General features: G+C 37.8%; 1 protein-coding gene and 1 long non-coding RNA gene across 3 annotated transcripts in view; one reads left to right on the top strand and one right to left on the bottom strand.

Moving 5' to 3' along the window:
* The window catches only part of LOC308631121, a 1,170,527-nt gene extending 1,161,754 nt beyond the window's left edge, over positions 1-8,773 (bottom strand). For both annotated transcript variants that reach the window (XR_014018114.1, XR_014018115.1), the window contains exons 1-2: positions 8,664-8,773; positions 7,170-7,201 (exon numbers count right to left, since the gene is read on the bottom strand). This is a non-coding gene — a long non-coding RNA (uncharacterized lncRNA). The remainder of the gene's footprint in view (positions 1-7,169; positions 7,202-8,663) is intronic.
* Positions 8,774-11,865: 3,092 nt separating this feature from the next.
* On the top strand, positions 11,866-18,816 carry LOC308630507 (uncharacterized protein; the record flags this gene model as incomplete). Its single annotated transcript, XM_081260613.1, has 4 exons — positions 11,866-11,898; positions 11,970-12,635; positions 14,209-14,321; positions 18,684-18,816. 2 exons carry the CDS (start codon positions 11,866-11,868, stop codon positions 12,615-12,617), a joined length of 681 nt encoding a protein of 226 aa, XP_081116739.1. The 3' UTR covers positions 12,618-12,635; positions 14,209-14,321; positions 18,684-18,816.
* Positions 18,817-19,993: the final 1,177 nt, after the last annotated feature.

The raw sequence follows: 19,993 nt of genomic DNA, 5'->3' as shown, positions 1-19,993 counted from the left end.
ATATTTATCTAAGAAACAAACTCACTCTTTAGGAAACTGAGGGAAAGGAAGATGCCAGAGAGCAAGAAGATCCACAAAGGAAATTCAAAGGCTCTCACTCTAGATAAGAAATCAAGAAATAGGCTTAGGTGTGTATAAAAGTGATTCTCAAGGTACAGGCGGCAGTCAGAATATTCTGGAAGATGTCCTTCAAAATCTATGTTCCTAATGCCCCTTCTCCCTTAAAAAAAAAGTTCTGATGTGCACTTGATTAAAGTTCTGTTAAACTTTTAAACAGCTCCTAATGGTACTTGGCAGACTCCTTAAAACAAGTACAGCAGACCTTTTGCAATCTTTCTACACTAGGGAATTCTAGGGCCAGAGAATCGCCCGTCAGAGTGCATCCAAAAATCCCAATGGCAATGAAAATGAAACACTACACATAAACTTGTGGCAACAAGAGCAGTGCTTAGAGGGACATGTACAGAAGTCACTAAAGGATGAAAGGAGAGAGCAAAGGGCACAGAGCAGGAGCATGCAGGCAGGAAGAAAGGCAGGAAAAACTGCTACCCCAGAAGCTGAGTGAAGAGCGTCCCAAGGAGGAAGCCATCTGCTGTGTCAAGGGATCTGAGAGGTTAACAAAACGTGAACTGACAATGCCTGGGCATCACAGAGAACACAGGGAACTGGGCGTAGTGACCGAGAGGGCTCAAGACGAAAGGAAATCCAATCCTGAAGAAGGGTCAGATGAATCCCCATTATGAACCATTCTGTAAAGCTGCCAGTTTTCCTCTCCACAACTGTCACTATCATGAAAGAAAGAAAAGCTCCCTGCCCTCCAAAAAAGCTTAGAAACATTTCTATATTGTAGAAAAGTAGAGTCAAGGCAAATGCAATGGATCCTGCATTAAGAGAGAAAAAGGAAAACAGCTTAAGGGATATTACAGGACATGTGAAGAAATCTTCAGTATGAATAACACGGGATATCATTAATATAGAGAAAATGAGAAGAAGCAGAGTAGACACATAAATGCAGCAGTTCTGTTGAAGAGTCCGGCTATGATTTTGGTTACAGAACTATGAATGAAAAATAATGGGGGGAAACAGGACACTGGCTCACCATCAAACAAATATGGGTGATCCACACACTTTCGAAGCTGGGATAAGATATTCTGAAGTTTAACTTTCCTTGCCATCTCATTTTCAAATGCATCTGAAATTTTGAAGATAGAAAGCAAAAGGGACTAACAAATCAAAGCACACACAAAACACAAACATAACCTTACTCATTTCATAGTATTTCCCTCAAATTTATACTAACCTCCCAAATGGCAATCAATTGCACTGAGAATTAAAATCATATCCATATGGGATTTTCTTACTCCTCACTTTGTTTTGAGAAGGAAGTCTATAAGATGAACTTAGCAGTACTTTGTTAAAACAACTGTAAACTTCTAAAATTTCTTCTTTAACTGCTATTGTGGTTTTAAGAGGGGAGAAAAAAAAGCAAATAGAGGATAAAAATCATGAGTAGACACTTAAAAGTGTTTGCTATATTGCAGGCATAAGAAAAACCATGCAAGAGGAAAAAGGGAAATTACATCATGCAACAACCAAGTCTGAGCTACACTTAACACTGCTATTGTTCCACATCAGGTGATTGGCATATCATTCAGAATACAAAATTCTACCTTATATTCTTGCTACACAAAGTGAGTGTAATCATAAAATATTTCCCTGCACAAAAATCACATCCCCATTTAGTTTCTTAATGGACCAAGTGCCCTCTGAATACCTAGGTCTTTCATCAAAATAGCCTTGCAGTATTTTTTCTGCAATGCTGACATGCCATGGTATATCACTACTTCTGTCTTCTTGGGAAGTTCTTTAGCTACCGCTGCTTTCACTCTCCTCAGCAGAAACAGCTGCAAGAGGTTGTGAAGTTCACTTGCTGTGGAAGGAAAAACATAAAAGAGTGTGGTACAAAAATACAGCAGAGGCGCCGAACTACTAGAGAACATGGAGCATCTCACTTTCCTCATTTTCATGCTAATTCTGCGTTCTAGGTCAGTACAGTAAGTTTTCACAGTTACAGATGCTCCTGGACTTCCAAAGGGATTACATTCCTATAAACCCATCACAAACTGAAAATATCTTAGACATAAAAAATGCCTTGAATGGACCTAACATACCAAACACCACAGCTCAGCCCACCCTACCTCAAATGTGCTCAGCACTTACATTAGTCCACTCAGCAAAATAATCTAACCCGAAGCCTCTTCTATGAAAAACTGTGAATACTTCATGTAATGTGCTGAATGCCTGTGACTAAACAACTGAAAACACAGAGCACTGTGTGGTATCAGTTACTTACCCTTAGGGTCGCTGAGTCATTGGGGAGTGGTGCCTCACTGCTGCCACCCCGCCTCACAGGACAGTACCTTACAACCTATCCCAAGCCTGGGAAAAGACTGAAACTCATGCCTTCTTATGGCTGAAGAGCATCCCATCCTGTATCTACACCACATTTCCTTTTTATCTGCTAATGGACGTCTAGGTGAGCTCCACACTCTGGGTACTGTCAAGAGTGCTGCAATGAACACAGGAGCACAGACATCTCTTGACGTGTCGATCCCCTTCTTCGACTATACCCAGCATGGGACTGCTGAATTGTACAGCAGTTCTATTTAGTTTTCTGAGGAAACGCCATCCTGGTTTTCACGATGGCCGCACCATCTCCATTCCCACCCGGGTGTCTCAGATTTCCCCTTCCACCACAGCCTTGCCAGCGTGTGGTATCTGTAATAACCATTCTAACGGGGGAGGAGGTTTCCCATTGTGTTCCTGATTTGCATTTCCCTGATGATTATATTGAACATTCTAATACAACTAACAATAATGCATTTTATATCTTAAACCAGTTAGAATCCAGAATTTTGAATATATTAACCATAAAGAAATGATCAAGGTTTTGCTATATGATATGCTAATGACCTAAGTGATCACTATGCAAAACATCAACAGGTATAAATATGTACCTCAAACATAGGTACAAATAGGTACACCAATAAAAATTTGAAATTCAAAGTACAGTTTCTATTGAATGTTGCTGCTCTTGTAAAGTGGTAAAGTCAAAAAATTATAAGCTGAACCACCGTAATTAGAGGACCAATCATTTCTCCCTTTCCTGGTTTCTTCCTATTCCTTCTGGACTTGTTACTGGCTTTTAATACCCAAACTACAACACTCAAAGAACTGGATTCTTCTTAGGAATAATCTCATTTTCAAGAGACTGTTTTCCAGGGTATTCTTCATTTCATCTCACTGATCAGCATACAGCCTAGAAATGCAGGGTGAGCAATACTGTCTCCATGTTTACGACAGTTAAGTGAGGCTCAGAGAAATGAGGCCACTTATCCAAGGACACACAGGTGAATGTGAAAATGGCGAGCATTAAAAGTGGATTTTTAAAAACTTCTAATCCCTTGTTCTTTTACAGGCATCTTAGACTTCAAAAGCTACACTAAGTTGGAAGTATACATCATGTAGGAAAACCAGAAACAGAAAACAAAAATACAAGCAACCTGTTAAATGTGAAATTCAGATAAACAATTCATAGCTCTTCAGTACCAGTGTGTCCCTTGTCATTTGTAATAGATGTCACGTATCTGACAACTCTAAACATGGGAGTAATCAATCAGAGCAGGTTTGCAGGTCATCTTTACCCTGTGGTTTGGGAATTTTTGCTCTAAGAACCCTCTGCAACTCATATTTAACCAGCACACACATAATCACTGGGTGGCCCCCTGCCATCTGTTTTGGACAATCATCCTAGGGTATTCAGATATTATGGGAATGTTCCACAAGGCAGAGTGGCAAAGGTATAAGAAAAAGCTACGGTTATACGAATGAAGGCTTCCCTTTTCCCTTCCACATCCGAATCATCTCAAACTTCTGGTTAAAAGAAAACAGCAGTGTTGTAGAATTCTTAACAGTAGTCTGGGTCTATAGCATGCACTTACTTTTCTGCACTGGCAAGTGGTATGGAAAGTTAACAAAGTCTATACTTTTTATAAATTACAAGTTGAAGCCGCATGGTAACATGAACTTGAGGCATGAGGATGGTAAGCTGAAGGCCAGCCTATGAAACTGAGCAAGACCAAGGCTTATGAGCCTTTGGGAGCTATATAGGATCCAAACTATAGCAGTAAATCTCAATAAGTACTAGCTGTTAATAATATCATCTTCTTCCTCACTTTTACCCAACTCTTTTTTAAGCACCTCTCATTTTTCCCTCTTATTTAAACCATTTAACAAATATGTTTACACAGTTCTTGTGTCCCACAAGCACTGTAAGAGGAATTTTGGAGGGAAGGAATTAAATGTGGGAAATCTGATCACAGAGGCTCACAGTATAGGCGGTGGGCAGGTTAATAAATACACTGGCACTCTACCTACTGGTGAGCACATGCCACCCTTTTGCCTTTGTTTCTGTTTGTCTGCATCTGCTACAAGACTACACACCCCTGAAAGTCAAGGTCAATGTCTTAATCTTCTCTATCCCTATGGCCTCATCTGGACCATGATTCAATAAATATTTGCAGAAAAACAACAACAAAAAGGAAGCCTTCCTCCTCAGGCTACAGAGAAAATTGAGAGGAAGAGAGCCAGAGACAGACACTCACCTAATGAGAGTGGAGTAGGAGAAGACTGAACTGGGGATCCAAAGAGAGGGCAGGAAGTCCAAGGAGAGCACTGGGCAGAATAAGCAGGGGATATATTTAGGATTATAAGGAGACAGGGTCCCCATGAGGTTGGACAGTGGTTATGACATAGGTGGTGAGCATCCATAGTATAGTTCCACTCAAAACAGACTAGGTCTTATTCCTTTGGAAGGACTAGACACAGATATGTATATACACAAACATCTAAAAATGCTTATTTAACGCAAAAGGCTAAGTGAAGTGGATTATGGTTCAATGAGTGAAAGTGGATTGAATCACTCATCAAAGGAAATTAAAGACTGTTTCCCGGAAATGAAACAAGAGGGAATTCCAACACAAGAATGGAGAGTCCAACAAGGGAACTCCTGATCTTCTCGATCCAAGATTTTACAAGCCTACTGTCTGTTGTCCAAAAGATTTCAATATTTCATGGTGATAACATACAACTTTAAATGGCCTTCATAAACCTCTTGAGTGCATATTTTATCACATTGCCTATTTTCAGAATGTAAAATATAGCAATGGAGAAATATAACATTAACAAACATACTAAAAGAAACAACTATGTTGTTGGGATTCTTGCTATGAGTCAATATTATAAATGTCCCTTTATTACTAAGGCTCTTAAATCTACCCAGAAATGCATTCAGAACAGACTGAAATATAAAAATGTGTTTCTGCTGAATAAGGTGACATTTCAATGCTTCTACATACTTAGAGACACTCTTAAAAACACGGTCCAGGGCCTGGGGCTGTGGCTCATCAGTAGAGCACTTGCCTAGCATGTGCGAGGCCCTGGGTTTGATCCTCAGCACTACATAAAACTAAATAAATAAAATAAAGGTATTGTGTCCAACTACAACTAAAAAAATAAACATTAAAAAAAAAGAGGCCCAAAGCACCAAGTGCTGGGTTTGAATGTCTGCTCTGCCTTACTTGGATTCTTAATCTGTTAATTTCCTCATTTGTAAAATGAATAATAATCCCTGCCTACTAGGATATTCATGAAACCAAAATGGGACAATTTACATAAAGTACCCAAGAACATTTATGTCCCAATATTATTACCTTCTGAGACCTGCCAGATAGTACCATGTTTCATGGATATCTTTGTACTCCTCATCCCTCTATTGTACAGACCATGGGGCAGCTCTATAATTTACTTCCCTGGTTATTACCAGTAACTCCCTTTCCATGGAGAGACTTCAAAACAAGACAAGTTGGATATTAAGTAGCCAAGAAGAGCTGGGGGAAGGACTGAGTGGAAGAGCAGTTGGGAGGCTCTCAGCTCAATGCCCAGAACCATAAAATGAAATGACATGAAATAACGTGACACGACATAAAATGAAATAAAGTAAAAAGAAAGAAAAAGAGGGAACACATCATATGCTCATTTAAATGTAAATTAAGTAAAACAAAATACTGGATGGAATCATAAAATCTTGGGCCCAGTCATCAAAGTAAGAGTAAAACAGAAACTCATTCACAACAATCTGAATGAGGAAAAAATATTTAAAATATTGATAAGGCCCTTTGAGAACAAAACCTTCTGAGTATGAAAGATGCACACAGGGCATGATGGAGCACACCTAAAATGACAACTACTTGGGAAGCTGGAGGATTACAAATTTGAGTCCCGTCCCAACGACTTAGTGAGACTATCTCAAAATAAACAATGAAAAGGGCTGGGCATGCAGCTCAGTGGTAAATGCCCCTGAGTTCAATCCCCAGTACCAAGACATAGTTAAATGGACAAATTACAAGTATACTTCAAACTTCTTTTCCAAATAGTCAGTTCTACAGCACTGACTGCTGCTTGGTAATTGCCAGGAAAAGGCTCCTATACTACAGTGAAATCTCAAGCAGCAGTCCTGACAGGTGTCTGTGCAAGTTACAGTGTAAAGAATCCAGTGTCCAGGCTGGATGCAGTGGCCCACCTGTAATCCTGGAGACTCTGGGAGCTGACACATGAGGATTACAAATTCAAGGCCTTCCTTGGCAACTCAGAAAGACCCTGTCTCAAAATTAAAAAATTAATAAATAAAAAGGACTGGAGATGTTGCTCAGTGGTAGAGTACTCCTGGGTTCAATCCCCAGTACCAAAATAAAACCAAAAAACAATAAAAATCTGCTAGTAATAAAAATCTCTAGTAATCTGATAAACATCAACCATGTAGATTTAATCTCAGTTGTCACAACAGTCATCCAAAGTAAAAAAGGTAACTACCCCCAGTTTACAGATGAGGACACTGAAGTTGATGGAAATTAAGAAACCAACCCAATAACACATAGCTAATGAGTAGAGGTTAGATCACAGAATTCCCACCATGCATGCCTATACATCAACAGGACCCAAAGAAGACAGACCAGACATATCAGGAAAGAGGCCAAGTATCAAAAAAATGTAAGACAAGACAAGACTTCCACACATTCAGCACAGTTTCTGACAGGGTACAGTATACTCACGATTTTAGAAACGGTGCATCTTTCAAGCAAATCTGAAAAATTAAGGAAGACACATTAAAAAGACTGGTATTGCTGGGCATGGTAGCTCACACCTGAATCCCAGCAGCTTCTGTAGACTCAAGCAGGAAGGTGGCAGGCTCAAAGCCAGCCTTAGCAACTTACTGAGACTCTGTCTTCAAAAATAAAAAGGGCTGAGGATTGGCTCAGTGGTTAAGTACCCTTAGGTTCATTCCTTGGTACCAAAATAAAAAAAGTTAGAATTAAAAAAAAAAATAAAGACTGGTATTGATAAATTCTGATTATTAATAATCTAGTTTCTTATTTCTTGTTAACTCTCTTAAACCACAGGATCTAAGCCTCTAACTTGTTTACTAAGTTAAAAACTAAGCACAATTTCTAAGTAGCACTATCACACAAACAGATAGAAGTTATAGTTAAGTAGAGACTTCAAAACAAGACAAGTTGGATATTAAGTAGCCAAGAAGAGCTGGGGGAAGGACTTACATAGATAAGGATTTAAAACAAGACTGAAACTAGGCATCCTGCATTCCTATCCCCCGGTTATCAGACATGATGCCTCTGTACATGAAACCCTCTGCCCTGCTGCCTGCCTCCTCCTATTCATCAACATAGAGGCAGCTAAAGTGCCACTTTCTGGGAAGCTTTCCCCTTAATCCACCAGTAGAGAGGGAAATATGTCTAGCTACCATGAAGCACAGTGATCCTGCACTTCATTTGGTCACAGTCCCTCTTTGACAATGTGATGAAGGTGGATGTCCTCCTAGAAAAATGTGTGCTCTCAAAAAAAAAGTCAATATAATTCAGTGGGTTCTACAACTTCTAAGGACCCAGGTTAGGAGAAACGAATGAATACCTCATAGGTAGTCAGCAGCACATGAAAACGTGACTTCTGTTTTAGGTCTTGCTGAAAATGGGCTCTTTCCTCCTTGTCCCCTGCATATGTTACACAAGAAATACCTGGAGCAAATCTAAATCCAAGAAAAAAAGCAGATGAACCCAAATGCCACAGCCATGAGATGGTGTGTGCATGTCATGGACGGACTGCAGTGTGCAGACGCCATTCATTAGGTGCTGGTCACAGAACTGTACCTAGAATAATGGTTAAACCCCAGGGTAAGGTCTGTGTTAAGCAGGGAGAAGGATCAGGTCTAAGAGGGTCTTGTGCTAACTAAAAATGCAATGATGTTTCTCACTTTAGTTACTTCCTATGTTACTATGAGAAGGACAGTTTCTCCTTTACATCAGCAAAATTTACTGAGAATAAGTACTAGCCTTTAAATTGTAGAAGGGTAACAGTAACACCCACTGGATCCTCCCCTATCAGATCTTGTGTCTTGCCCACACTGTTTCAGTTCTACCTTTCTGGAATAAAATCATTGAATATGACAAGATTTTGCTTCATGATCTTTTATCCATCATCTAGAAAAATATCTTAACATAAACAATACAAGTTCAGCTACATCTACTCTGTACCTTTCCATTTCTTCTTTCCAGTTGTCCAAAACAGACAGAGGACTGAGAATCAGAAATGGTCCTTCATCATTTAACCTTCCCGTCAAGTAAATGAGGAGAGCAATCGTCTGAAACAAAGCAGGCAGTTTTGATCACCTTTCCAGGAGACACAACCATAGGCAGAGAACACAAACTGTTATACATGACTTGCTTTATAAAGAAATTCCATACAATCTTCCACATATTAAGAAACTAGTACGTTCTTAGAACGACATCAGGTAAGCTCAGTGACTTTGCTAAGGAAATTGATGGTGTTCAATTACTTCAAGAGTTAACGAGCAATGAGGCTCAATATTTATGTAACTGAACCAAAGGGAAAAACATCAGGAAAGAACAGAAATCAATGAAACCAATACACCTGTTGGAAAACAGCAGGAGTACTTTGAAACTATTAAGCCAGAAGTGCTAAGACCTGACAGCAAACAGTACTCGCACATCACGGCCTTGGCCCTTGGCTCGGCTGCTCTGATGAGAGTGCTTTCCTTCCTCCCCAACTTTCTCCCTCCTTCTATAACCATTTAGAGGGTGCCTTCTACTGGCTCAAGTTATATGTGAACAAAACAGATACATCCTTTGGTCTTTCATAATGGGTGCATTATAATCATACTGTATAGTGAGATCCATATGCCATAGTTGTACATGCATATATCTACAACACACATTCAAATGCAGAAAACAGACAATAAATCATTCTCACAAGAAGTAGGAGTATGAAATGAAACTTTGCAAAGCCAAATGTGCATACTTCAGGACATGTTTGAGTACACTTATGTCTCTAAAGTTGCTCTCAACAAACAAAAACACGTGAAGAGCTTGCATCCCCAAATACTGTGCTATTTCTGAGGAAAAAATATGCCCTAAGGATCAAATTCAAAATCCTGAGAAAACTATAGGCTCAAAGGTGTTCAGATCAAAATTAATTTAAGTAACCCCCAAAAGGGGGAACTCATGATTCCTCATCAATAGGACATTTAAGCAAATTATAAATTCTCGATGCCAGGTGAATGATTGTGAATATAATAAAATGCAAAACTACAGTGCCAATGTTACATTAATGAATAGAAACCATATAGGCTAGGCGTGCTCTGTAACTTCAATGATGTAAAACATACCTTGCTGCTTATGGCTGTGGTTAGAGTGCTGTGATGACAGAGTGGCAGTTCATTTTTTTTGACACAATCATATTAATCTTATAAAGGAAATGATTTTCTCATTTAACTATCCCAGCCCAAAGTGTGCCCAGATAATCCCTCTAATAAGTGGCTTAACTGGATTAAAACCATTCTGTTGAGTGCTCCCTGAATGGGGCTGGGCAGAGAACTGAGGGCTCTGTGGAAAGGATACATATCACTTGTTTGGCCAGAGCCACCAGGCAAAACACCAGGAGCAAGAGAGGTACTGCTTGGAGAAGCACCTTCAGGGACCCAGATGCTATCTGTTCAGTCTGTTGCCACGGAACTCTTCCTGGAGCCGTCATTGATCTGTTAGAAGCTTTCCCATATAAACCATGACTCCCATGCTGTCTCCAGCACCTTCTTTGGCCTCCCCACAACCTAGTACAACTGGGCTGTGGACTGCCCCTGCTAAAGGACAAAATGAAAATAGGACTACACTGTGCACCAACAGAGAAGCAGGGTTAAGAATGGAGACGCTGCTACATAAAGGGTGTTTAAAACTGAACAAGGATGGCAAGACACTATAAATATTTATGTTATATATATTTATAATTATATCTATAAAATAGTCAAAAGTAAAAGGTTGATGGGATGGGGATGTAGCTCAGTGGAAGAGCACTTGCGTCACACATATGAGGTCCTGGATTCAATCCTCATAAAATAATAAGTAAAAATAAAGATATATATTTAAAAAAGTAAAAGGTTGAAGTGGTGGATAGAGTGACCCTCAAAGAGTTCATGCACAGACCTCAGAATCAGTAAATGTTACCTTATTTGGCAAAAAGGACTCCACAGCCCTGACTAAGGTTGAGGGCCTGGAGGTGGGGAGACGATACTGAGTTACCCTGGATTACCCAATCTAATCACTCACACCTTTAGAAAATGGACCCTTTACCAGATGTGATTAGGAGGAGGTGACTATAATGAGGCAGTCCAGGTACCCCCGCCCAAAAGACCTTGCCATGATTAACCTTCCCCTCTTGTGAGATCAGGATGCCTGGCAGTTTGAAGCTTCCTCTTGTTCTAAATGATCTGTTGGCTCTCCAGAGTCAGGCCTCCGTTCTAAAACTCCAGTCAATGTCTGGGCTATGATATTCTACAGAAGTTTTGCAAGATATTATCACTGGGGAAACTGAGGAAGGTTCCATGGGATCTCTTTTTTTTTAAACTGCATGTGAATCTATAATTAGTATATAATAACATGTTTAATTAAAATGATATGAAACTATACAAAGACAACAGTATTTAATACTTAGAAGATGACTGCAAAAGTAAAAAAAAAAAAAAAAATTATCCAAAAAGAAGTTAGACAGAAAAGGATTTAATATAGGGAATTAGGTCACCATAAAATTTTTTGTAGGAAGGGCTGGAAAAGCAGCCCCCGGTTTAGCTTCCTAGTACAAGTGCTGGATAACGATCACAGAACTGGCTCAAGATGGTGGTATCTACCTCCAGGACCAGGACTCCAGGAACCCACCAAAGGCATACGCTATTTCCCCAAACGTTTTACAAAGAACACACACCACTGCTGGAACCAGGAAAAGAAAAATCTTAGCTCACAAACAGTTTCCCAAAATATCCATTTACTTGAACCAACAGGATGGCCAGTCGCTACCCTTGGGTCCGGTGTCCCCCTCTTCCCTGCACGGCCTGGTAGTTCACACCCCGACTGCTCTTCCCAAGGATTCCCCGGCCACCCGCCACCTCCGCAGTCCCCGGCAGTCTCTCCGGGTCCCTGCGGCGGACCAGCCGCGCACACAGGCCCCTCTCCACCCGCCCACCACCCTCTGAGGGAAGCCGCACGGCGCCTCGTTTCCCGAGAGCCCACAGTCGGGGGCGGGCCGAGCACTCTCCACCCAGACGCGCCGCTCTCGGGCAGGAACCCCGCCCGCGCCCCCCCCCCGCCCGCGCCCCCCCCCCGCCCGCGCCCCCCCCCCGCCCGCGCCCCCCCCCGCCCGCGCTCCACCAGCGCTTCCGTGAGACGACCGATGGCGACTCCGCCTCCCACGGGCGCCGCGACGGTCCCGGGCTCCCGTGAGGAACGGGGCCGGGGAGGCCGGCGAGGGTCGCTGCAGTGGCTCCCCGAGGGTAGGACGGGACCCGACTGACCGCGCAGGACGACGCCAGCGTGCGTGGCCCGAACGCCGCGGGGAGGAGAACCACCCAGCGGCCAGCCACCTGCTGCCCGCGCAGGCTCCCTCAGGAGAGTCGTCGGGGCGGTGCGTCTTCCGAGTCCGACCGCAGCGCCACCCGCACAGCCGGAGCCCTGGACCCGGGCTTCGCGCCCGACCCGGGCTTCGCGCCCCACCCGGCACGTTTTCTTGCCCACCGCCCGGCTCCCTGGAAGTGCCCCGCGCCGAGCTCCGCCCACCACGCGAGCGCCCACCCACTACCGGTGGAGGGGAAGCCCGGCGCCCGCGGGGAAACCTCCTTCGAGACCGGCTGCCGAAAAGCTGGTGTGCACCAGGTGACGCGTCTGGGCGGCCCTTCTCCTGCAGCCCACTTACCTGTCGGGCCACACTGCCGTAAGTCCTGCTCCTGCACCCGCGTCCTCACCGCCTCCGGTCGGCCCTTCGCCTGGAAGGCTACTAAGAAGCCCCGCACACGGCCCTCCATCTGGCTGCGAGAGGCTCCGCCCCGCGCGCCGTGCGTGCGCAGCCTTTCCTGTGAGCCGCGGAGGACCCTGGGAGCGGCGCTCAGGGCTGTGGGAGCGCCGCGTAGCCTTATCAGGAGCCCTTAAGATTTACTTTAATGCATTGTTAGTTTCTGTTCTTGTCTAAGTGATAAATTTTTATATATCAGGGATATAAACTTTAGTCTCTGATGTAAACTGGAATCTTTTTCCAAGTTTGTCACATGACTTTATGTTGGTTATTTTTCTTGCCATGAAATTTTGTAGTATAATTTAATTTCTCTTTTCTCTTATTGCTTCCTGACTTTGAACCATAGTAGCAAAGATTTGCCTACTCTTAAATTAGAGTAAAATGTATCCATATTTTTTACCTGTTGTTAGTGCTTATATTATATGTTATTTTATTATTGATTATACATGAATATTTTCTCCATTTTGGATTTATTCTAATAAATTCTATGAAGAATTGAGTACATCCTATCATTTTTTGTATGACTCTCCTACTAGGAGAGGTAATACTTTATCATACAGTAAATTTCATCTATAGTTTTACTATTTCTGGACTTTCAACTCAGTTTTAGTGATTTTTTTCTATTTTCTCATATAATGTCCAGGAAAATTTTTCTTTTCTTTTCTCTTTTCTTTTCTTTTCTTTTCTTTTCTTTTCTTTTCTTTTCTTTTCTTTTCCTTCCTTCCTTCCTTTCTTTCTTTCTTTCTTTCTTTCTTTCTTTCTTTCTTTCTTTCTTTCTTTCTTTCTTTCTTCTGAACAGAGGAATAGTTAATACTCATACATTTGGATATGAATACAGAGATATAAGTGTAACTCTTTAATGTGGAGAATTTATTATACTCTCAATTTCCCCATATCCTTGTCTATAAAATAGAAATTACAGAGTTATTGATGATTACTTACATAAATTCTTATCAGTAAAATGGAAATGATTTATGGGGTGATTATGATTGGCTGTTTAAGTAATCATCAGTATAATTTGATTTGACTTCTACATTTGACATCCAAGATTTGACTTTAACATTTTCTTTACTTTAGAACAAAAAATGTTGTATTTACACAGTGTAAGATATACAGTTGAAGGGAATTTCTGCAAGAAGGGTATTTCAACTCTACTAAAATGTCAATGTTTAAGAAATATTCACCCTAGTCATTAAAAGTATCATCAAAACCTACATTCTAAATTATGTGGTTCACATAATAAACTAAATAATTATTTGTAAAAAAAAAATTACTGAGATGAAACAGAGCATGTTCATATTAGTTTCCAGGCATTATGATATTTGGTTTAAATTACTAGTCATTATTTATTACCAGATATGTAGAGAGACCAGGCAGGCTATAATTAAGATTTATGCACCATTAAAATGTAATCTTATAATCCAAAATTTTCTTTTCTTCTACTTAATATCTCTTTTCATGTGATGAGGTTCCAAATTAATTAAAGAGCTCTCTTAATAAAAAAAAATTGGAAAATCATCCAAACAAATATTTTCCATTCTCTTACTCATAAACTAATTAATTATATACCACATTTGTGTCTGCTTTCCCTAGACTGCATAATTTTGAAACTTAATTTACTAATGAAATTGTAATTCTGTTGCTCAGTTAATGAAGGAAAATAGACAAAGCAGATACACATATTACTTTTTGTTCTCAGTTATGTGCTGAAATGTCAATGTTTTCCAGGGACTCCTGAGGATTACCCACGGTTTTTCCATATGCATCCTAGGACTGCAGAACTTAGTCTGCTGGAGCCTGTAAACAGAGACTTTCATCAGAAATTTGATTTGGTTATTAAGGTAAATTAAACTAATGTCTAATTTCCTTGTATTTATGAAATGCTAATCAAAGAAAAGCAGAGGCTAATGTAGGCACTTTTATGTTTTAAATATTAAAATGAATGTGAATAGCAATTAACCAACTTTTTGTTTAAAAAAGAATGTTACCGTACATTTTTAATATACTATACTGCTTTTCTCTAAAGCAACTTTATAATTCTATATAATAAAATACTTAATATTTTAATATATAATAAAATTTTTAGTTAAATATATTCATATTTCTACATAACATAATTTATTATGTCTTGCAACATTTTTTTTACTAAAAGGAATTAACTTTGGACTACAAAAGAATAATCAATGAGTATACCTAAACTGTACTTGATTTGTATTTTAATTTTAATAATATTTTAATGTTGCATTTTAATCCTTATATAAGAATGAAATGTCTTGCTCAACAACAGATTCTTTCAATAGATGCTCCATTTTACTCTTTATGTTGAAAGCTCATCCTAGATTGAAATATGTTTTAAAGCTAGGGTAATTTGCACTACAATTTTGATTTAATAATATGTAACATGAAATCAGAAAAGAGGTACTGTAGAAACCTGGATGATTTTCCAATTGATTTCCATGGACTTCATTGAGACGGTGAGATTTAAATTGGGCATTGAAGGAAGAGTAGGAATTTGCCAAACAGAGATGGGGACTGAGGGAAGGGAACCGTAGTGAATGAATGGCTAGCAGCAAAGACACAGAGTAACTCTAGTTTATATCGTGTGAATTTGTATATCTATGCATACAAAATAATTAGCTACCAAAAGGCTCCCCTTTACTTTTTGCTCCTAAGAAAGTAAATATTTTCCTTCTTTATTTAAATTTAAAATAATTAAAGAAAAAGGAAGTAAAATATAGAAATTTATGGAGCATACATGTGATATATACTTATCTCTGTACACTTTTCATTGGATTGTTGCCATAGTTTTAATTGTATGTTCATTTATACAAACTGTGGAAACTGAAGCTCAGGTAGGGAAAATAATTGGCTCAGGATTACATGACTGATCAGGTAAAAATGAGATTCAAATTTAGTTTTACCTAAGTTACAAGAATTTTCTTTTCATAGTACAGAATTATTGTTTCTTAGAAATGGCTATATGGTTTAACTGTCCATACATCTAACTGCAAAATATTTTGTATACAGACATTTAATTTTAATTCAAATTAGGTGATATATCCTTTGCACCCATTTTAGTATACGAGCTGGAAACTGTTTATTAAGTAATTCCTTGTCCTGGAAGAACTTACATTCCAGACACAGGTAAATCAAAAATAAAATGTCTAGTGCTAATAAGAAGTCACATAAATAAAAATAACAGAGCACAGAAAAAATACATTTAAGTTAATCTGTGGACCCAGAAAAAAATTTCTGATTATTACCCCATGCTAAATATTGCTAGATTGAAAAAGTTTGGCCAATGACTGAAAGTGGGAAATGTGTCTGAACATAAGGAAAACAAAAGTAAAAGCTTGGAGGCAAACATAGCTGGCTACAAGCAGTTAACATAGAAATGAGCTGTAGTTTCAGACCATGGAGAGAATCTTATGGATGGATACAGTTTCCTTGGATTTCATTCAGTAAGGCATGATATTTATGGATAATGAATAATACATAACTGATTTTATTCCTATTTTACATTAAACCTTGAACAAGATATGAGCAGTTTATTACTACAAATGAAGTAACTGTAAAATCTTATAACTAAACTTCTGGGCTCCAATTTCCTTTTCTTACATTTATTTCTTATTTCTTGGATCCAATAAAGTTATGGAAAATATTGATATTAAGTAGTAAGTAAGAATATATTCAGTTGGATTGCTTTCTATTCTTTTTATTCTTTTCCTTGTTTTTTTGATATTAATTACAGCAATATTTTTCTTTTAAAAATAGTTTTTCAATACGAGGGCTTGAACTTTTGTTCCTGTGCATGCTAGGCAACCTCTGTACCTCTCCGCTACATCTCCAGTCTTCTAGTACATATTTTAAAATATTCTGCATTTCACACTAAGGGTCACCATTTTTTGACCACCTTAGATTATTCAGGAGTAAATATCTATTAACATCTCTTTTTTTCTTAGTAAATCTTAATACAGTTGTACATATATTTTTGTAACAAACATTAAAAATTAATTTTTAGGTAATTAAACTAATAGCCACATTATATAATCAACTTTTCAACAATGAACTTTTTTTTTAAGACAAAAGACCCAGAGCTTCACCTTTTTCTGAATGACTACACATCAGTCTTCACTGTCATGCAGACTGGTGTCACTCGCTACCTCACCCTGCTGCAACAAGTGGACAGGGAAGAACAGCAAACTTATACATTTTCGGTAAAAAATTTCATATATATGCATGTAAATGTCTTCTGTCTGTTTGAAATGGAAAGAGATGTCTGGTTAAAATTGACAAGGTCTATGATTTGAAGAGAAAACCTCAATATTTCAGGTAACATTGAAGAAAATATCAATTGCAAAAAATTCTTCATATGTATCTCACCTTTTTCAGTATGTAAATTTGTGTAGCTACATTAATATTTTCCCCACAAAAGGAAAACACTTCTTCAGTCTTCACCATACACTAAAAATTAATAATATAAACTAGAATTCACCAAATAATCCTGTCTTAAACTTTTTGTTGTATTTTTAATTTTGTCATAGGGTTAGGCTAGTAATTCTCAACTGAGGATTTTTTTTTTACATTCAGAGAATGTTTTGTAACATATGGAGGCATTTCTGGTTGTCACAATGGAAGGGAGTGCTACTGGCCTCTAATGGGTAGATACAAAAATATGGTTCTGAAAATCTTATGACACACCGAACACCCCTTACCAAAAACTATCCAGCCCAAATGTCAATAGCATAGAGAAATCATGGGTTGGGGTAGATTAATCAAGGTTTGGGAGTGAATATTATTAAAGTTGTGATTGCACATATTTATCATGAAGTAGACACACACACACACACACACACACAGACTAGTATAATAAGGTTAAGACATAAATACAGATCTAAAAACTATGTCAGATCCTTCAAAAAAGTGTAAGAAAAGATGAACAGATAACAGATGCAAGTTATTGAACTTGGGATTTCTTTCTGGACAGGCCTACACATCAAAAGACTGGAACTTCTAGAAAATCTTATTTGACAATTAGTTATGTGTCTAAACCTTATTAGACACATAATTGATTCCAGAAGCCATTCTCACAAGAATGGATGTCTGATACTTGTAGAATTGATTTTGATTGTCACGCACTCTCAATTATTTTTTTAACTGGAGAAAAATCAAGGAGAACCCCTTTATTACACATTTATAGAACACTAATATATATACTATAGTTATTAAAAATGGATCAATTTTTAAAATTTTTGGTATATTATATTTTGAATTCCTTTTTCCATCATGCTTACAATCTTTCCAAACTTGTTTTCTGTTACCAAAATGTTCTGCAACCACTACCCCACCACAATACAAATGAAAGAAATAAATATACAATAGGTCCTTGAAAAAGACACTATCAGAGAAACTAAATTAATTCAATAACACATTAACAATTATTGAGTTTTCAAATTTTTAATAATGTAATTATCACTAGTAACAAATGTTAATGAGCCTTTTAAAATTATCATTTTGTGAATTTCTAGAATATAATGTAACATATCTAATGTACCAAATTTCTTGTCTGATAAAAACATGTTAACTAAGAAAGTAACTATTGTATCTAAGGGGAAAAAAAGACAATATGAAAATAGTAGAGACTATTAGATAAGAGGGAGGGGTGGAAGAGTAAGAGGGAGGGCAAGGAGGAAGAATGGGGGCAGGGATATAAGCCAACTATGTTATTTTCATATACAGATATGCTGCAGAGAAACTCATTGTTCTGTATAATTAAAATGCTCCAGTAAAAAGGTAGGCATTATATTGTAATATTACACAATATTATATTTAAAACATCTAAACATGAAGAATATTTCCAATTATATTTTGAGGATTATTTTCTATTTAGCTCTAAGGAATCAGTAATGTTATTGGTTCACTTTAAGGCTCCAAGATATTATGCATATCCCCTTATTTAAAATGTGCTTTCAGTGGAATGTGTTAATAGTAGAACAGGATCCTTAATAATTTCTTTTTAGTACATTAAAACACTTGAATATATGCGTATATATTTTTATTACTTCCTTTCATCAACAAAACATCTTAGCACCCTTTTAAAATTGTAAATCACTTATTAAAAACTCATTAAGTTGTAAGAGTGGATTCTGTACTATTTATACTTGCATGAGTTCTCCATTAAGTGTATTTTTCTTCCTCTAAAGATAACAGCATTTGATGGAGTACAAGAAAGTGAGCCAGTTATTGTCAATATTCGAGTGATGGATGCAAATGAAAATACTCCAACCTTCCCAGAAATATCCTATGATGTCTATGTATACACAGACATGAGCGCAGGAGACAGTGTCATACAGGTAAGTACCCATATGATGTAAGGATATGCACAAAGCAGTTATTTCCATGGGCATTGCACAATGTATTAAGAAATCACTTAAGAAATAAAAATGAGGGCTGGGGCTGTAGCTCAGTGGCAGAGCACTTGGCTAGCATGCGTTGTGGTGCTGGGTTCGATCCTCAGCACCACATTAAAAAAAAACAATAATAAAATAAAATTAGGGCATTCTGTCCATCTAAAACTATAAAAAAATTTTAGAAAGAAAAATGAATTTCAGACTTATATGGCTTAATTTAGCTAAAATGACTTTAAATTGATGCTCACTTTTCAAGTAAATATACATATATATGTCTACATGGACTCTAAAGTAGAATGAAGTCACTATTATAAACAGCTATTTGACTTGTTTGTATTTGATTTGAAATAATTTAACTGTTTTACACATTTATTTTAAGGGCAGGATTGTAATTAATTCATTTTTATGTCAATAGAAACTATATCCATACATCCTCTCACATATCAAATGATTTATATAATAAATGATTAATAAATCTTTATTTGAAAATGAAAGAAAGGAAGGCCAACATACAATCAAGAAATAAGTGAAAGAAAATATGAATGAGTGAGAATTTATAAATGCACTGGGCTTTATTTGTAGTTAATTGATGGACTAAGAGAATTACATTTTTCTTTATGGGATAATCTACCTTAGGTAGCCAAATTATAGTCTATACAAATAAAGGAATGACAATTATTTTCATGTTCTTATTTAATTAAACCTGATAGTCTTCTCTATAATGATATAATTGGAAATAAAACTAAGTTTATATAGAAAAACAGCCAGCAGGGAACTAGAAAATGTAACTATGAAAACGATCATAATTATGTGGTGGAACTGTATCTCAAAAACGTTTGCCTTAAGGGATCAAAAGCTTTTTTTCTGACATTTGAAGCTACAAAAGTTAATTTCCCTTATGGATCACTTTATAAAACAGATCTTGCTTTGCATTTAAAGATTTACATTTTATACATTTTCCTGAATTATGCAGATATAAATTGTTGTTTGTGTCTGTCTGCCTACATTTAAAAAATATTTAAAAGTCAAGAAATTAAACTTTATAATTAGTATTTTTAATGTTATTCCTGGTATGAGGTAAATGAATGTTTGGCTATCAATCA

This window comes from Spermophilus citellus (assembly GCF_964194105.1).
Source record: "Spermophilus citellus genome assembly, chromosome: 11".
Taxonomy (NCBI): Eukaryota; Metazoa; Chordata; class Mammalia; order Rodentia; family Sciuridae; genus Spermophilus; species Spermophilus citellus.
This window is presented reverse-complemented; position numbering and strand designations above follow the sequence as displayed.